Raw genomic sequence first — 20,440 nt, 5'->3', positions numbered from 1 at the left:
ATCAGGAACAGTCAGCATGGATTCACCAAGGGAAGGTCATGCCTGACTAATCTAATCGCCTTTTATGATGAGATTACTGGTTCTGTGGATGAAGGGAAAGCAGTGGATGTATTGTTTCTTGACTTTAGCAAAGCTTTTGACACGGTCTCCCACAGCATTCTTGTCAGCAAGTTAAGGAAGTATGGGCTGGATGAATGCACTATAAGGTGGGTAGAAAGCTGGCTAGATTGTCGGGCTCAACGGGTAGTGATCAATGGCTCCATGTCTAGTTGGCAGCCGGTGTCAAGTGGAGTGCCCCAGGGGTCGGTCCTGGGGCCCGTTTTGTTCAATATCTTCATAAATGATCTGGAGGATGGTGTGGATTGCACTCTCAGCAAATTTGCGGATGATACTAAACTGGGAGGAGTGGTAGATACGCTGGAGGGGAGGGATAGGATACAGAAGGACCTAGACAAATTGGAAGATTGGGCCAAAAGAAATCTAATGAGGTTCAATAAGGATAAGTGCAGGGTCCTGCACTTAGGATGGAAGAATCCAATGCACCGCTACAGACTAGGGACCGAATGGCTCGGCAGCAGTTCTGCGGAAAAGGACCTAGGGGTGACAGTGGACGAGAAGCTGGATATGAGTCAGCAGTGTGCTCTTGTTGCCAAGAAGGCCAATGGCATTTTGGGATGTATAAGTAGGGGCATAGCGAGCAGATCGAGGGACGTGATCGTTCCCCTCTATTCGACACTGGTGAGGCCTCATCTGGAGTACTGTGTCCAGTTTTGGGCCCCACACTACAAGAAGGATGTGGATAAATTGGAAAGAGTACAGCGAAGGGCAACAAAAATGATTAGGGGTCTAGAGCACATGACTTATGAGGAGAGGCTGAGGGAGCTGGGATTGTTTAGTCTGCAGAAGAGAAGAATGAGGGGGGATTTGATAGCTGCTTTCAACTACCTGAAAGGGGGTTTCAAAGAGGATGGCTCTAGACTGTTCTCAATGGTAGCAGATGACAGAACGAGGAGTAATGGTCTCAAGTTGCAATGGGGGAGGTTTAGATTGGATATTAGGAAAAACTTTTTCACTAAGAGGGTGGTGAAACACTGGAATGCGTTACCTAGGGAGGTGGTAGAATCTCCTTCCTTAGAGGTTTTTAAGGTCAGGCTTGACAAAGCCCTGGCTAGGATGATTTAACTGGGACTTGGTCCTGCTTTGAGCAGGGGGTTGGACTAGATGACCTTCTGGGGTCCCTTCCAACCCTGATATTCTATGATTCTATGATTCTATGATTAGTGAAGAGACTTTGTGACAGGTAAATGTTCCTAGTTTCAAGTTCAAGCACCAATTGTGGATTTCTCTCCAAAAGACTACTGCAGTCTGGAAGGCTCGTGAAGTTATTTTATGCTTTGCTCTCTCAAAATCAAGACTGTCCTGTCTAGAAATCCAAGGAGGCCTTTTTCAGTCTTTATAGCAATAATTCTTTCATACAGCCAACGTTATTAGTCACAATGCGCAATCGGTTCTGTATTAGAATAGTAAAGAAGCCCACTGGCAGCGTGAAATGACTGATCGGCTGGGTGGAGATATCTAGAGCTCTGAGTCCCAATAGCCCTGTAGCTTGAGGCATGGGAGAATTTAAGTTGGAGAGACGGAGGAGGGAATAGTGATATTAGGGGATCCGGTAATTCCTGTGATTTGACAGCGCTTCAGCACAGAAGATACCTTTTTAATCTTGGCGCTTTGAAAAGGCAACAAACTTGGCTGCATATGTTGTTATTATTTATTTGAAGTAGCGCCTAGTGTCCCTGATCTTGGTGGGGACCACATTGTGCTAGGCACTCAACCAGCACATAGTCAGAGATGGTCTCTGCTTTGAAGAGCTTACAGTCTAAAAAGAAACGACAAACAAGGGATGGAGAAAGGGAGTATCTTTCCCATTTTATTCATGGGGAACCGATGCACAGAGAGATGAAATGACTCACCCAAGGTGAGTTTGTGAGAGTGGAATTGACCTGAGATCTTCTGAGTCCCCATCCAGGGCCTTAACTGCAAAAGCATCCTTCCTCACCCTGTATTTATTATTGGTATAGTCTACCACACTGTTTTGTGTAGAAGGCGTCTAGGACAGAACTTAGCTCAGCACAGGGAGACAGGAGAACTAGGTGCTTTTTGCTTATTCCTTTGCCACGGATTCCCTTTGGTGACCTTTGAGTTACTTAACTTTTCTGTGCCTCTGTTTCCTCTTCTGTTATTTGGGGATAACTGTCCCATGGGATGGGAATTCTGGAATTTCATTTTGGAAACTGTCAAAACAGCATTTCCGTTCGACCTTTTCAAATCATTGCCACTGCTCCCTGAGGTGGGAAGCTAGGTAGCTCAGGGAGCTTAGGATGTGAGTGTGACAGTTCTCAGGATACCCAGGAGTGAGCCTCAACTTGTTATTTGCTGTCTCCAGCTCCTTAGCACCCCCAGCCTGTCCGCCATTCAAGCCCTCTCCTCCAGGCCATCCCAGCCCTGTCTTTGCCTCGAACGGTAACAATACAAGCACTGCAGTCCCACTGAAGTGTTCTCCTGTGTTATCCAGCCCGATACCGGCTACTCTTAGCAATCCCAGATCGTCTGGTCCCACAGCAACAGCGTAGCCCTGTTTCCCAGTTTTACCTTACCTCATCGCTCCTGCAAAACGCAAAGCACTTGAGAGCACTCAGAATAAAACAAAAGAAAGTTTATTCAGAAAGAGTAGAGATTCCACTAGAAACAAGAGAGTGGTTACAAAATAAAACAAAATCATATAATGCGAATTAGGGGCCTATACTCATTAACAGTGACCTTTCCTATCTAACAATGAATATCGTCCCCAACCCCCTCCCAGAAAGTTCAGTCTGTTGCAGAGCTGGCTGGCTTCTCATGAACCAGGATTCAAGCTTTCATGAAAGACCCCTGCTCAAGTAGCTGTCTCCTCAGTGAATGGATGCAGAGTGTCTTTCTCCACCCTGTGATATACTGAATCAGCCTTTTCTCTATTCCCAGGCAGGATCCTCCCCTCACTGTCCTGTCATTCCTTTTCACTTCCAAGTGGTTTTGAAGTTTATAGTTTGTCATTGATGGTTTTCCATTGACTTTTCTGGAGTGGTACAAAGATAGACCACTGAGCAGTACATTTTGCAATTGGCTCGCCAGAGAGGGTGACAACGCCCCCCAGCTTGAATGGGTCATCACTGAGACATGATTCCCTGGTGATTCATTTTGACTCCAAGACCATAAGGCATGATTTTCAATATAGTTACATTGTCCCTAAAATATTACGCATACACACATCTCGCGATGATTATGAGTCCTGATAAGTTACAAGCTCTCAGTGGAGACCGTGCATGCTACCCATCATGGATAAATACCATGAAAGTGGTGTAATGAGTTTGTCAGGTCAGAGACAGGAGTGGCTTGTAAAGAACAGTGAAGACTTTGCAAGTTGGCACCACTGTGTCACTCCAAGGTTCCTAGGGATTCCATGCTGCCCAGGAATACGGAGCCTGGAAGCCCTGAGAGCCAGTCTCTGGGGAAGTCCATCTGGCGGTCTACTGATAGAAAAATCTAAATTCACAGAAACAGCAAGGTCGGAATAGAGATCATCCTTTTCTGAAAACACAGACCTTAACACTGCAGCTAAAGGATTATGATGATAGTATAGAGCTTCTGACACACAGCTGAGCATTTTTGATTCCATCCAGTAGGTAGCAGCATTGCACACACCAATTTATTACAGTAATTATAATGCTATTTCAAATTAAAGGTATCAGAATCATCTCTGGACCTGCTACTAAGCCCCATGATGGACATCTAAAAAGTCCTGATGGACAAGACTTAAATGGGAGTTGCCATTTAAACTGAAGCTAATCATCATTGTTGGGTCTGAAAACAAGAAGAAAGCACAAGGCAGAACAGAATGAAGTGTAGTATTCTTTCCCTGAAATGCACATCTTTTTCTCTGGGATTAAAACAAGGTTTGCATTTTAAATTTTCATTTACTAAACAGAAAAATATTTTACTAGGCGGCAATAGTATTAAGGAGAAATTATTCTACATTTGCCCTCAGGCCTGGCAAAGACAGGATTTGATTTGCTATGTTAGGCTGGAATCTGGATTGATACAAAAAGATGAGAGGAGTGTTTAATAAAATTTACATTTCATTTTCTCACTTGACACCAGTCTCCTGTCAGTCACCAAGAGGAGGAAATATGACAAATAACTTTTGTCAGCACCTAGGCATGAAAAGACAGTAGTGTGAGGGGGAGCAAGAGTTGGGGGTGGTGGTTAGTATAATTTTTATTGTATATTGTATATATGTGTCATCTTCACTGTAGTCTGAAATTGACAAAGTGCATGGTAGGAAAAGCACATTCATCCAATCACACACAATCCAGTCACGGGGATGGACAAAATGACCTACTGGGAAATGAATCAGATAACTCAGGACCCAGTCCTTCCAAGCATTTCAGCATGTGCTTCAAAGCTGGCATGTAATCATTCATATGCTTAAAGTTAAGTACGTGCTTAAATGGTTTTGTGGATCAGAGCCCTAATGGATGGTGAAATTTATCACAGAATAAGATGCAGTATTGGACAAGCAATTCCAGTAATAGGTAGCAATTTGCTTGGATGGGTGCATCACTAATATGAACACTGTTCAGGACTGGGCATGATTTTCTGAAGCGCTGACAACCCATTGACTTCAACTGGAATTGTGAGGACTTGGCCCTTCCGAAAACCAGCCCTTCTCTTTGCCGGCAGCCTGGACGAAGGAGAGGTGCCCGAGAAAACTTCCACTACCAGGGGGAAGCTGGTTTCTTTCACAACTTCCTTCAGCAAGCAACGCTCTGGGTTTGAAAAGGAAAGTGTTGGTGGGAAATTCAGATTGCTTTGAAAACAATTGGATTATTTTGACTAAAAAATTGCCCCAGTCCCAAAAATGTTTCAGTTTTCAAAACAGAAAACAAACATTTTTCCATTTCTGTTTTTCCCCTCATTCTTTGTTTTTTTGCTCCTTTTTCTCCCTCTTCTCTCTTCCCCTCTTCCCCAGTGGCAAGATGTAAAAAGGAGGAGGGGGGAATAACAAACCACAAAATAAAAACCAAAAACATTTCATTTCCCCAAACTGTTCAGCCTTTTTGTTTTGTTTTGGGACTATGTTTACACTGGCACTGAATATCTGTCATTCCACCTGACGGGTACCTCTCTCCTGCCTGTGAAAGTGCGATTGTAGATCCGGGAGGTATACCTGTGGTAGCTTGCTTTAAACCTAACTAGTTCAGGTAACAATAGCAGACATGGCAACACGGACTAGCAACCAGAGTACATACCTAGGTTCTCCTGAGGGCTTGACCTTTGGTGGCTAGCCCATGCCGGAGTCCAAAACCATCAGGAAGCCTGGGTACGTACTCTGGTTGCTAGCCTCTACTGCCATGTCTACGCTGCTATTGCTACCCACGCTAGCTAGATTAAAGCTCACATGGGCATGCCAACCCATGCTACAATCACTCCTTCACTTGCAGTGTAGACGTACCAGAAGTGTTACTTCTCATTTAAGCCCCAATCCAGTGAGGATTTAGGTGTGTGCTTCATTTTACACCTAATGGAACTACCCACAATGAATCTTTGCAGGATCAGGGTCTTTGACTGCAAGCCTGTCTCTGATTTGCCTGTAAAATACCATGCATACCTCTAGCACTGTGGAAATAACAAATAATCATAACAAATAGTTTTATTTGTAACACAAAAGGGCAATGAAAGGGTTTATAATCTCACTGATGCTGTTGGGAGAAGGGGGAGTTGAAATTTTGTTTTAGGAACATGATTCTTTCAACCCAGACTGCAATTAATTTCACTACATCCCCAGTTGTCTCCACTCCCTAACCAGCCTTGTCATTTTAATTTTTCACAGGCTCTCTTTTTTTCTCCTCTCTCCACATGTCTGTGCCTGTATCTTGGTGAAGTCTCATCAACTCTGGCCCAAAGCCGTAGGCTAATTTGTCTGGAACACAGCTCCCTCTCCGCCTCAGAAGTCAGGGGAGAAGGGAAGACCTTCTGCCACGTAAAAAAACTTGCTCACGGCAGCATCTAGGGATTCTCACAGGCTGGGCGTTTGAGGCTAAAGCAACACACCAGTTCAGCTACCTTATCGGTTGCAACAGTGTCAGTATTCAAGTGCCAGTGGGCACAGGACTCCAGGTAGCTTCTGGCATTTTTATTCTCCATGGGTGAAATCCTGGCCCCACTGAAGCCCATGGACATTTTGCTATTGACTTCAGTGGGTCCAGGATTTTAGCCCATGTCTTCCAACCCTGCTCAGAGCAGGCTGTGGTGCTTCAGGCTGGGATTGTCAAAGGTGTTAACTGCCCAACTCCCATTAAAATTCAATGGCAGGGGGTGTCTAGCTCTCCTAAGCTTAAATTTCCAAAAAAGCCTAAAACCTTGCTGGCACTTTGTCTACACTAGGACCGCAAGAGAGGGAAAGTCCTAGTATAGAGAAGGTCATTGATTCTGATAATGGAATTCCCTGTAGTTGGGCCAGGAGCCTTAGCTACTTGAACCTCACTTCAGAATCTTCCATCAACTTGACCCATCCCCTCCAGACTCAACACCTCAACTTGTGCAACCCAATCACCTCCCAGCTCTCTCCTCTGCTCAGGCTGGCTTTTGTTTTCCTACTCGACGGAAAACTTAACTCTTCCCCGCTTCTCTCTTTCTCTGCCCACATCTTCCTCCTCCCCAGGCTTCATGAGTGGGCTGGTTTCTCCTCAGTGCTTTGGTCTTGCCTCCTCCGACTCACTCCTGCATCTTCTCCAATCTGGCATCTGTCCTCTCCATTCCACTAAGACTGCCCTCCCGGAAGTCTCTAATGATGTTTCCTCTTCCTTCCAAATCTAAGGTTCTCCCTCTATTCTCATTCTCCATGATGCCTTTGACACCATGGCTGGTGCTTTTCTTGAGACTCCCTTTTCTTTTGGTTGCTGTGACTTTGTCCTTTTCTGGTTCTCTTTCTCCTTCGCTCACCATTCTTTCAGCATTCCCTTCAGTGGAACCTCTTCCTTCCCACCTCCCTTCTCCATTGATGCTTCTCATGGGTCTCTCCTTTTTCCCTGCATTTCCCCCCCTGTACGCTCACTCACACCAAAAATTAATGAGGCAAAAGGCAAGCACAGAAAGTGGATCTGTTTGCACAGTATTCAATGGTACTTTTATTTATGTGCACAGTGCTAAGATAACATGATGAAGGGCATATCATAAATGCAGATACCACAGATTGTGAGTCAATGAGAGGAAGCAAGATCTTATCCATCTATGCTAAGTACTTATATAGCCCCCATCACTATAGTATCTAAGCGTCTCAGATTGTAATAAATGTATCCTCACAACACACCCATGGAGGCAGGGCAGAGCTATTATACCTGTTTTACAGCTGAGGAACTGAGGCACAGAGAAACTATGTGACTTGCACAAGATTACGCACAGGAAGTCTGGGGCAGAGCAGGAATTCCACCTGGATTTCCCACAACCCAGGCTACTACTTGAACCATTAAACCATCCTTCCTCCTCAAGTTAAGGCCCTGGGCTAAGACTCAAGATATTTGGGTTAATTTCCAAACTCTGTCACAGACTTCCTGTGTGACTTTGGATACATCTATTAATCTCTCAGTTCTTCCCTTGTAAAACTGGGATGATAGCGTTTCCTTTGTCTATTTACGGTCTTCAGAGCAGGGACTATGTCTGTGCAATGCCTAGCAAAATAGGGTCCCAATCTCAGCCGAGGTGTCCAGGGGTTATTGCTATAATATTTATAAAGATCAATTGTAGAACTGGTGTTATGTAACCCACACGCTTCCCGGGTGTGGTGTTCTGGCCCAGCTAGTGGCACCGACACCACCTAGCGAGAGAGGTTAATGAGTCTGCTCTACAGCCTTAGCTAAGAGCCAGTTGGCTTTTAGCTCATGCACTAAGCTCCAGAGGTCCCAGGTTTGATCCCGATGACTAGGGTCTGTTGGTGTTACAGTTACATCAAACTTAATTCAGGCTCGTGGACACCTAAAGTCACCTCTTCCCTGTCTCTGATCACCTTATGGTACCTTCTTTCCTAAAACCAAGAAATTACCCCCCTTAGTGCCTTCTTATTTATCCAGGGTTTGCTTCCTGTTTGCAACTCACCATCTCCTTTTGACAGGTTTCAGAGTAGCAGCCGTGTTAGTCTGTATTCGCAAAAAGAAAAGGAGTACCCGTGGCACCTTAGAGACTAACAAATTTATTAGAGCATAAGCTTTCGTGAGCTACAGCTCACTTCATCGGATGCATTTGGTGGAAAAAGCAGAGGATCGGCAATGGCATTCACTTGAGCTAACCCACAGCACTACTGGAAATTAAGAACAACTCCTCTGTGGTTAACTATGTTTTTATTCCTGCTCATTACAGCACTTAAAGATCTAGACATGCAAGATATTATATATTCTGTAAACAAAATATGGAATAAATAGAAGAATTTTGAATTAAAGGATTAATTAAAACCCTTAAGTGTTACTGATATGTACAGTTTTTTCAGATAGAGGGTTGTATTGTTCAAGTTCTGCATACCATTTATATTCAGTATTCAGATACTACTTTTCCATACTATTTTCATACCTTCTGACATTTGTAATTACATACCTTTTGCACATGCACTGTTCAGATGTGATACAGACACTTTGGAGCAGAGTTACTTAAGGATGGGGGGAAGGGAGAAGTATATTTATAATATGCAGAATGCTTCTTCCACCATGTCAAGGCATCTGTAATAGGCTGTGTGTTGAAAGGAAATGGTGTCCAAATAATCAGATTTAGGCTGAATGTCTTTCGAAGTGCTAGACTCTTGTTCAGCCCCCAGGTCACTAGGTTACATCCTGTTCATTTACATAGTAAGGGAGAATAATTCTAGCCACTGCAGGACTTGGGTGAAATTCTACAACCTGTGTGATGCAGGAGGCAGAAAGGATGGTCCCTTCTGACCTTAAAATCCATGGGCCTGATCCTTAGCTGGTGGGAATCTGCACTGCTCCATTTAAATCAGCTATGGATCTGCCTCATTAATGGAGCTACATTGATTTACACCAGCTGAGGATCTGTCCTGATGAAACCTAGGTGGTGCAGGAGCAAGTGTTGGTGAGTCTACATGTGACTGACTGTTCTCTGACCCAATCCTGGACCAGCGCCCCAACATGATCATAAGGAGGCCATGGTGCTTTTGTAAATGTCTTCCTTCAGAGGAGACATACAGGAGGGGCCAGGACCGCTTGTGGGCCTTTCTGTAAAAATAGGGGCCAGCTTTAGAATCCTAGATGACCTGGAATGACCCTGGGCAGAGTTAGCACCTGCTTCTAGTTCAGTTGCTTCAATTTGCTCTATTTCCTTAATGGCTAGTGACCATCAAAGTCCAGTAGCAACCTGGGCACTCTTAAGCCTTTTCTATTCTCACCTAGTTTAAATAATACAATGTGAGGGAGTGCATGGCCAAGCACTGGGGATCCATCTAGGGAGATCTCTGCTAGCCAGCACCCTCTCATGGATGTTAAAGGTGTAACAGCATCTCTGCCTCAATTTCTCTCCCCTCCACCCCACACACACACTCTACCAACAGTTGCTTGGCCATGTTCTGAGTGGCTTCTTCTTCTAACTCCTGCCAACAGGTCATTTATAATTTCTCCCCTTCCAGGCCAATAGCGTCCGATAGACAAGGAGTCCAATGACCCTAGCAAAGGGTTGAGAATCCCAAGCCTCTGCGGTGTCTTTGTTAGAATACAGATATTCAGGCCTGCCTATAAAGGCCTATAATTTAAGAATGTGGGTGTATTTTTTTCACTTAGTTAGTTATAGAGGTATAAAACAAAGAATTAAAATCACAAGTCCGCCTCTGTCTGGGCCTTCTCTCTAGGATAGTCTGAAGCCCTGTTCTTAGGCTAAGGCCTTTGGCCAAGCAGCAGGAGCAGCCATAAGCTGGGAAGCGACCGGTCACATCCTCACATTCCAAACTAGTCACATTGAAATAAGGTGCTATTGGGCTGCTAGGTAGATGATCCTGTTCTGATAGTGCCCATCACCACCAGAAAAAGAAAATGGTTAAAGAAAACTTAGTTTAATAGCAAGAAATCTGTCTGGCAAGAAATCACTTATCAATGGTTGTGGTTGTGAAACCCTCATTTCTGTATTGTTTTACCTTTATGGCCCCCACTTTTCTATTGTTAATCTGTCTGGTTCTCTAATTGTTTCTGTCTGCTGTATAATTAATTTTGCTAGGTTACTTAGGGTAGTGGGATATAATTGGTTAGAGAATTATGTTACATTATGCTAGGATTGGCTAGATAAGATTTCAGTAAAATGATTGGTTAAGGTATAGCCGAGAATATTACTATATAAACTGGGGTCAAACAGGAAGTGGGTGGGAAAATTGGAATCATGCTTGCTGGAAATTAACCCCAATAAACATTGCATTGCCTGCACTTCGGCCTTCTGGTCTTTTGCTGCTTTCTGTCTGCATGACAAGAACCAGGGAAGTGGGAGGGTGGAGAGAAAGCCCTCTAACAGTCCTGACCCCTTTAGTCCTAGGGGTTTTACTATCTCCTTTGCAGGAAATGATAGAGGAACCCAGGCCCACCCACTCTTCTGTGATCCAGCCCAGGGAACCTGCATTAAGCAGCTGGGACAGTTCCTCACAATCCTTTACTACTTCCTATCTTTCCTCTCCTGTAGATCTGTTCCAGACTCACGTTCTCTGATTTTCCATGCTTGGAAGTCCAGCTGTCTGCTGCTGAAGGCATCTCCTCTGAATGGTCCCCTCTCCTCTCCTCTGCAGCCTTCAGATCTCCCAGCTGTTCCTGGACCAGCAGTTAGCCAATGCTGAGGAGATAGCTAGCCTTCCTGTTAACCCCTTAGTGGCCATGGTAGAATGGGGTCTATGCACACAATGACAGAATCCTTTCATGGCTAAGGTGATCGAGTTTGAATCCAGCTGAGACTGGCAGTGACAGTACTGAAGGTTGTTACCCTCTGATGGCTTTTCAATAGGCTATATGAAGTGAGCTGGCAGGCAGGAGCTGGCATTTAGTCTTAGAGGACAGGCCACTGACTGAGGGGACATGGTGAATGAATCATTCTCTCACTACCAGAGAGGGTCCCTGTGGAGCAGGACAGAGGCAGAGTAGAAGGGCTGATTTGGGAAAGTGTAACTCACTGGCCAGGATGTGGATAAATTGGAAAGAGTACAGCGAAGGGCAACAAAAATGATTAGGGGTCTAGAGCACATGACTTATGAGGAGAGGCTGAGGGAGCTGGGATTGTTTAGTCTGCAGAAGAGAAGAATGAGGGGGGATTTGATAGCTGCTTTCAACTACCTGAAAGGGGGTTTCAAAGAGGATGGCTCTAGACTGTTCTCAATGGTAGCAGATGACAGAACGAGGAGTAATGGTCTCAAGTTGCAATGGGGGAGGTTTAGATTGGATATTAGGAAAAACTTTTTCACTAAGAGGGTGGTGAAACACTGGAATGCGTTACCTAGGGAGGTGGTAGAATCTCCTTCCTTAGAGGTTTTTAAGGTCAGGCTTGACAAAGCCCTGGCTAGGATGATTTAACTGGGACTTGGTCCTGCTTTGAGCAGGGGGTTGGACTAGATGACCTTCTGGGGTCCCTTCCAACCCTGATATTCTATGATTCTATGATTCTATGCTCTGAGTAATCTTCTGCACCCGGTCCTCAGTGCAGCAGACCGATCCAAAACCTCACTCTTGAGAAAGAGCTCTACACACTGATGCTTTCATCATAGTTCAATCCCTAGTGTGCCAGGCAAAATGGCTGCAGTCACATAACTTGGGGCTTGTCTGGGATTTGAACTGCTGTGAATCTCAGATGCTTGGAACGAGCTGCCTTTGCCTACTGGTCAACATCCCTGAAGCTGGCTCTTTAGCATAAGCGAGAGACGCTTGTGTTTTCAGTTCTAGAGGTCCCCACTTTAATCCCTGGTGTTGGCCCAAATGGAAACCATGACACAAGCACATGCTGGACCTGTTCTATAGATGAATGGAAATAACATCTTGTGCTTGCAGGGCACCCTTCACCCAAGAATCTTGTGGTGCCATAATAAAGTCTCCCCACCCTCTTTTGAGGGAGGCAAGTATTAACACTCCCCATTTTACAGCTCAGTAAAGAGAGGGACAGAGAATTCCAGTGACCCATTGTAGAGAGTCACTCAGGAGGAGAAACCAGAAGAGGAGTTCGAGAAGAACCATGAAAATGATTAAAGGATTGGAAAACCTGCCTTACCATGATAGACTCAAGGAGCTCAATCTATTTAACAAAGAGAAGGTTAAGGGGTGACTTGAACACAGTCTGTAAGTGTCTACATGGGGAACTAATATTTGATAATAGTCTATTTAATCTATAAGACAAAAGTATAACAAAGATCCAATGGCTGGAAGTTGAAGTGAGACAAGTCCAGGGAAAAAAGGCATAATTTTTTTTAACAGTGAGCGTAATTAATCATTGGAACAACGTATCAAGAAATGTGTTAGATTTTTCATCACTGGCAGCTTTTAAATCAAGATGTTTTTTCTAAAAGATATACTCTACTTCAAAAAGGAAATTATTTCATGGAAGTCCTATGACCTGTGTTATAAAGGAGGTCAGACTAGATGATCACAATGGTACCTTCTAAGCTTAGAATCTATGAATCAGACCAACCTCCTTATTATTATTATTATTAACAATAATGGCAGTGGTCATGATGTGCTAGGCATTTCCAAACATTCAGGAAGGGAAGGCTGCTGACCTGAAGGGGTCATAGGGTAAGGCCCTAATTCAGCAGAGCACCTTCTGAGTTTTAAGCCATTGCTTAGATCCATCTCTCTTCTGGAAAGTACTTAAGCATATGCTTATGCCACAATGAAGTGGTACATATGCACCTGCTTTTCTGACAAGGGATGGATTTAAATAATTTGCTAAAACAGGGGCTAAGGAGAGCGGGAAAACAAACAATAGACAGATAAGATTTACTGCTTTAACCACTAAGAACATGTCAGGTTTCAGAGTAGCAGCCGTGTTAGTCTGTATTCGCAAAAAGAAAAGGAGTACTTGTGGCACCTTAGAGACTAACAAATTTATTTGAGCATAAGCTTTCGTGAGCTACAGCTCACTTCATTGGATGCATTCGGTGGAAAATACAGTGGGGAGATTTATATACACACACAGAGAACATGAAACAATGGGTTTTATCATAGACACTGTAAGAAGAGTGATCACTTAAGATGAGCTATTACCAGCAGGAAGCGGGGCGGGGGGAGAAGAAAACCTTTTGTGGTGATAATCAAGATGGGCCATTTCCAGCAGTTGACAAGAACATCTGAGAAACAGTGGGGGGGAGGGGGAAATAACATGGGGAAATAGTTTTACTTTGTGTAATGATTCATCCACTCCCAGTCTCTATTCAAGCCTAAGTTAATTGTATCCAGTTTGCAAATTAATTCCAATTCAGCAGTCTCTCCTTGGAGTCTGTTTTTGAAGTTTTTTTGTTGAAGGATAGCCACCCTCAGGTCTGTAATCGAGTGATCGGAGAGACTGAAGTGTTCTCTAACTGGTTTTTGAAAGTTATAATTTTTGATGTCTGATTTGTGTCCATTTATTCTTTTACGTAGAGACTGTCCAGTTTGACCATGTACATGCCTATTGGTGGCTATTCAACAAAAAACCTTCAAAAACAGACTCCAACGAGAGACTGCTGAATTGGAATTAATTTGCAAACTGGATACAATTAACTTCGGCTTGAATAGAGACGGGAGTGGATGGGTCATTACACAAAGTAAAACTATTTCCCCATATTATTTCCCCCCGCCCCTCCCCCCACCGTTCCTCAGATGTTCTTGCAAACTGCTGGAAATGGCCCACCTTGATTATCACAACAAAAGGTTTTCTTCTTCCCCACCACCCCCGCTTCCTGCTGGTAATAGCTCATCTTAAGTGATCACTCTCCTTACAGTGTGTATGGTAACACCCATTGTTTCATGTTCTCTGTGTGTGTATATAAATCTCCCCATTGTATTTTCCACTGAATACATCCAATGAAGTGAGCTGTAGCTCATGAAAGCTTATGCTCAAATAAATGTGTTAGTCTCTAAGGTGCCACAAGTACTCCTTTTCTTTTTAAGAACATGTCTTCACTGTTAACTATCCTAAAATATTTGCAAGTGTCCAGTGCTAATATGCTTTTTCTGACCACACCAGTGGAAGAAGAATCTCAGGTTCCCATGTTCCATTAGATTTCCTCTCAGAAAATGTTTCATGTTGATGGTATCACAGCTCATCCTTTCCCTTACACATCTCCTCAAGTTCCCACAGCAGTCTCCTGCCTCTCTCTGTTCACATTCTGGGGAACAGGCTCCACTCCTCCCATCTCTTTTCCGTGGGTGCAAGCAAACAGCTGCTGATGGGTATCCTTCCGGTCACAGAACTCCTTGGCACCACGCTGCTGAAGTTCCAGAGAACCCCCCAGAGCTGTTCTTCCATGTAATGGATGTCTGCTATTTTGTTTCCTAGCCATGGATAAGTTCTCTCTACTCATCCTTTTATGTTCAACAGGACTTATCTTCCGCATTGACATGGCTTTAACTGTCTGTTGGTGCAACTCCTTTATCTGTCTCGTTGTGTTTCCTGGTACTCCATTTGCTTCTATATCTGCAAGAGAAAATCCCTTTACTCTTTACCTTACCAGTAGGTCCCTGTCTTTTTCTTCCCTTCCTGTTCATGTCTCTGCCCCATTCTAGAGCCTTTTGCTAACTGAAGTGTGGTGGTCACTGGAAAATGACTGTTAAAGGGGAAATTGCACTTTAATTAGTAGACTCTATAACAATTTTTAAACATATATTGACTATCTATTAGTCATTTATTAATCCCTTATAAGCAAGTTGTAAAAATATATTAATATAAAACATACCAGCAATTAAATAGCTCCACACTTAACACAAATTATTCATATGACAACAGTTGTTTTCCTCACATTTTATATTAAGGTGCCATTCACAGATAGATTATAAAAGGTTAATCATTGATTAACAGTTGTTTCAATAAGTGCGATAAAGATTGGTATGGAGTTCAACAGGATAATAGGTTGCTTATGACACAAAGCAAATTAAGCCACAATAGTATAGAGGGCATTGGTCAGGGACTTAGGCAGTCTAGTTCTGGCTCTGCCATAGACTTTCTGTGTGACCTTGGGCAAGTCACTTAATCTACCCTGTGCTTCCGCTCTCTATCGGGAAGATGGGGATACTGGCGCTGCCCTATCTCCCAGAGCTGTAGTGAGGATGAAATCTAGTTACAATGAAGGAAGCCAAAGAAGTACATAAATAGACAAGTTTCAGAGCAGCAGCCGGGTTAGTCTGTATTCGCAAAAAGAAAAGGAGGACTTGTGGCACCTTAGAGATTAACAAATTTATTTGAACATAAGCTTTCGTGAGCTACAGCTCACTTCATCGGAAGTGAATGCATCCGATGAAGTGAGCTGTAGCTCACGAAAGCTTATGCTCAAATAAATTTATAAATAGACAAGTGTAAGACCTGGTACAGAGAGAAAACATTAGAGGTCAGTACTAATATAGTGGTGACACTGGTGCATGTTCTCTTCATATAGTTAAGTCCTTATGCTGTATTTGATTTATATCAAGTTCTTTTCAGACTGGCGATGTCCTTATCTCTTTTATGGCAAACAAGTCTTGTCAAGCAAACCTGATCTCATTTTTTGAGGGATTACAAGTTTGGTTCCTAAAGGTAATTGCATAGATGGAATAGGACTTACATTTTTTGTAAGGTTTAGAACCACATGATATTCTGATTAAAAAATGACCATTATACCCTTTCACTAAAGCACATGATAAATTGATTATGAACTGGTGAATTGACAGATCTCCAAATATAGTTACCATTGCAATCAAATGGGGGGGAATTGCAATCAAATGGGGTGTTTCTAGAGGGTTCTGCAGGGATTGGTACTAACCCCGGCACTGCCCAACACTTTCATCAATAAATGGGAATAAATTTTAAATCAGTGCTGATAAAATTTGCGGGTGACACAAAGTTTGGTGGCGTGGTACATAATCACAAGGATAGGGCAGTCACACAAAGCAAGCTAAATTGCCTGGAAGGGGGAATCATTTAGATAATGCATTTTCTTTTAATACAGCCCAATGCAAAGTTACACATCTAGGAACAAGGAATGCAGGTCATACTTAGGCCAGAGGAGTGCATCCTTGAAAAAAGTGATTCTGAAAAGGATTTAGGGATCATAGTGGATCTAGTTTCCAGTGCAATGGTGTGGCAAAGTGGCTAACGAAATCCTTGGATGTATAAACAGTGGAGTAGTGAATAGGAGCAGGGAGATGATTTTACTGCTCTATTTGGCATTGCTGAATTCGATAGTGGAATAATGCATGCCGCTCTGGTGCATACCTTAAAAAAAAACATGTTGAGAAATTGGAGTGGGCGCAGAAAAGAACCATAAAAATGATTCAAAGGCTGGAGAATGCCTTCCAGTGAGAGACTTAAAAGAACTCAGTCTGTTTAACTTCTCAAAAAGAAGACTGAGAGGTGACTTTGATTACAGTTTATAGGTAACTTCATGGGGAGAAATATTGGGCACTAAAGAGCTCTTCAATCTAGCACAGAAAGGTAAATAAAGAGTCACTGGCTGGAAGCTGAAGCAAGACACATTTAAATTAGAAATAAGGCATATTTTAGCGGTGAGAGAAGAGAAGTGATGATTTTGCATCTTTTGATGTCTTCAGGTCAGGAAATCGTGTTTTAGTCAAACACAAGTTATTGGGCACAATACAGGGGCACGGGTGAAATTTAATGGCCTGTGTTATACAGGAGGTCAGACCAGATGATCTACTGGTCCCCTTTGGTCTAGAATCTATTGGTATATCCACCATCATCATCAGTATTGTTGCACTGCGTAAGGCCCCAATACCATTGTGTTGGGCTCTGTACAAATATGTAACAAAGAGATGGTCTCTACCCATAAGATCTTGTAATCTAAGTCATATTCATTGTTAGGATATAGATATTCAGGCCTGTCTGTAAAGGCCTATACTCTAAGAATTTAGGTGTATTCTTAGCACTTAGCTAGTTATAGAGGTATAAAAAGAATCAAAATCACTGTCTGCCAGTGTAAGGGCCTTCTCTTACTATAACAGTCTGAGGCCCTGTTCTTAGGCTAAGGCCTTTGGCTAAGCAGCAGGGGCAGCCCTAAGCTGGGAAGCGACCGGTCACATCCTCACGTTCCAAACTAGTCACATTGAAATCAGGTGCTATTGGGCCGTTAGGATACAGCCCTGTCCTGATAATGCCCATTGCCTCCAGAGAAAGGGAAGTGTCTAGAAGATGTAAAAGGAAACTTAGTTTGATAGCATCCTGTCTGGCAAGAACTCACTTATCAATAGCTAAGCGAGCTGTAGCTCACGAAAGCTAATGCTCAAATAAATTTGTTAGTCTCTAAGATGCCACAAATCCTCCTTTTCTTTTTTCTCATTTCTTTGTTGTTCTATCACTGTAGTCCCCATTTCCCTATTGTTTGTCTGTATAAACTCTGTCTGGTTCTGTGATTGTTTCTGTCTGCTGTATAATTAATTTTGCTGGGTGTAAACTAATTAAGGTGGTGGGATATAATTGGTTAAATAATCATGTTACAATATGTTAGGATTGGTTAGTTAAATTTCAGTAAAATGATAGGTTAAGGTATAGCTAAGCAGAACTCAAGTTTTACTATATAGTCTACAGTCAATCAGGAAGTGTGTGTGTGAGGGAATGGGAACAGGGAATGGGGGTGTAGAAATTGGAATCATGTTTTGCTAAAGGGGGAAATGGGAACAGGGAATGGGGGTGGGAAAATTGGAATCATGTTTGGCTAAGGGCAGGAATGGGAACAGGGACACAGTTAAGTCTCTGTGGTGTCAGAGCTGGGAAGGGGGACACTAAGGAAGGAAAGTGGAATCATGCTTGCTGGAAGTTCACCCCAATAAATATTGAATTGTTTGCACCTTTGGAGTTCGAGTATTGTTGCTCTCTGTTCATGCGAGAAGGACCAGAGAAGAAAGTGGGTGAAGGAATAAGCCTCCTAACATTCATTATCACAGAAATAATAATAAAGATCCCAAACATCTCATTGGATTAGAAATATGGGATTTCTTCACAGGGAAAAAAATGTAAGGCAGAAACTAAATAAAAATGACTGCTTTGATTGTCTCTCGCTCCAAAACCAACATTATTTTAAATAAGGGGAAATCAAACATTAGGCATTTCAAGTCGCACACATTAAATTCGCATAAGATATTGTTATCCTTGTTTAGGTTTAACATATCAGGGAATCTCTTTGTCTTGCAACAATTCCTAAAAGACGGTAAGTGGCTGGATTTCCTTTTTCTGACAAAAATCTCTCCATGAATTATTTACACGATGGCTCCAGTCAACACTGTATCTGTCAGCCTCCCCAGCTGAAATGAAAGTTCACTATGTAAAGGGGCCAAGGGAATATGGCAGCCTCCCACTGCGAGTTTATAGACAGAACTAAGTCAGCACACATTATGTGTCAGAGCCGACATCAGACGAAATCAGATCCTTTGATCTCAGACCTCCACAGGAAGCTTAGATCTCAGACAAATTAGATAAAAAATGAATTTATATGTATCCTAAGGCACACAGTTGAATGCTGTATTTTGGAGAAGTATGGCAAATATCAAAACATACAAACTGCAGCATTTCTTCTCTCTCTCCCTCTGTTCTGCTTTTGTGATGGACGCTAATTAAAATATGAAGATGAAACTCAAACTAGCCTCTTTTGCAAGCCACAAATTTAGGGGAGGAGGTGGAAAAAATACCAGTGACCAAATACATGTGTGGTTCATTCAGGGTTCCAGGATGGGCTGAGAAATGGACTCAGATCTTTGCTCTTAGCAGGTGACAGCTGGAGGAGCCCATCCAAGTTTGTAAAGGTGGAAGCCACTACTTTCTGCTGTTTGGTGGAGCCCGGTGCCAGCTGCACGGCCCTAAATGTCTCTGCTTTGGCTGTGACCTCAGAGGGAGTTGGGTTTGATCAGTAAATCATTATGAGAAAAGATTACCCCACCCCCCAAAAAATGCTAGATGAGCAAAGCAAGGAAAAATAGGGGAATGGGACTGCTTTTTGACTTGTGGTTTTATATAGCTGGTCAAAACATTCAACCGTGAAAAGGCCTACAGAAAAGCGACAGCAGTGAATGGCTCTGGCGTGGACAACATAAACGTGCCCTGACTCACTCAGAAGTATGCACGATGCATATTAGAGTAATCATCCCCAAATTAACTTACCTTGGTAACAATGGCTTTCATCCTGAAAGTTCCTAGAGTGCTTTATGATTAGTGTATACTAGCTATGCATATGTTCTATTATTGTTAATCACTTATGTTGCAGTAGCATCGAGAAACCTGAACAGGCTGGGGCCCGCTTGTGCTATGCACTTTATGAAACTGACATTGGCAAAACTGACACTGAATTGAATGGAGTCAAGATTTCACCCATAAATTCTATAGACAGTTAAAAACTGAACCGCACATTTACTCTCCTGTAAATTTTTAGTTCAGAGAGAAAATTCATACAGTAAATAGCAGTCCCTGTCCCAGTCTAAATGACAAAGGGTGAAATCACGGCTATGGCTGGGCAAATTACTGATATTTTTAGCTCACTGGCAATTTTGAAGAAAGGTCACAAAAATCTGTTTTGGGTCAGGCTGAAAATAAATTTAAAAAAAATCAGCAAATTGAAAAGCTGAGAAAAAATTTTGTTTTGGCTCAAACAAAATCTTTCATTTTGATTTTGACCATTTAAAAATGTTTTTGAATTAAAAAAAAATAAAAGTAAAGGAAATATTTTAAAAACTCAAAACGTTTTGTCAATGTTGAAATCAAATGTTGAAGGTTGGGTACATTGTTTTTGTTTTCTAAACAAACTATTTGGTGAAACCGACACATATTTGTGAAACATGTCAGTGTCACCGAATCTTCATTTTTTCACCCCAAAAAAGTTTTGGTAAAATTTTTTTTGCCCTACCCTTATCCTGGACCCATAAACTAGCTGTGTGCACAATTCCTAGCCAATCAGCAGTAGCATCAGTCAGTAATCTCAAACATCCAGTTATTGGTAAAACTGTTAAAAACACCTACGTGACTTAGAAGCCTACATCCCAGATTCAAAAGCAATTTAGGGCATGTGCACACTTCACCTGGGGATGTAATTCCCAGCACAGAGACATACTCACTTTAGCTTTGATCAAACTAGTATTATAAAAACGGACTGTAGAGGTGGTGGCTCGAGCAATGGGAAGGCCCAGCCACCTTGAATATATACCCATCCGAGGTGCTA

The 20,440-nt window shown here is 42.7% G+C and overlaps 1 protein-coding gene across 3 annotated transcripts in view; it reads right to left on the bottom strand.

Moving 5' to 3' along the window:
- Positions 1 to 2,698: 2,698 nt before the first annotated feature.
- Positions 2,699 to 20,440, bottom strand: part of PKHD1 (PKHD1 ciliary IPT domain containing fibrocystin/polyductin) — a 405,193-nt gene continuing 387,451 nt past the window's right edge. For 2 of the 3 annotated variants that reach the window (XM_043510114.1, XM_043510115.1), the window contains exon 66: positions 14,204 to 14,724. In XM_043510114.1, the coding sequence (XP_043366049.1) occupies positions 14,375 to 14,724 (350 nt within the window). In that variant the 3' untranslated portion in view covers positions 14,204 to 14,374. Of the gene's footprint in view, positions 4,863 to 14,203; positions 14,725 to 20,440 lie in introns of those variants that run through there. The other variant, XM_043510113.1, reaches the window with a different exon arrangement.

Source organism: Dermochelys coriacea, chromosome 3 (genome assembly GCF_009764565.3).
Source record: "Dermochelys coriacea isolate rDerCor1 chromosome 3, rDerCor1.pri.v4, whole genome shotgun sequence".
NCBI classification, from domain to species: Eukaryota; Metazoa; Chordata; order Testudines; family Dermochelyidae; genus Dermochelys; species Dermochelys coriacea.
The sequence above is the reverse complement of the archived record's forward strand: the minus strand, read 5'-3'. Positions and strand labels throughout refer to the sequence as shown.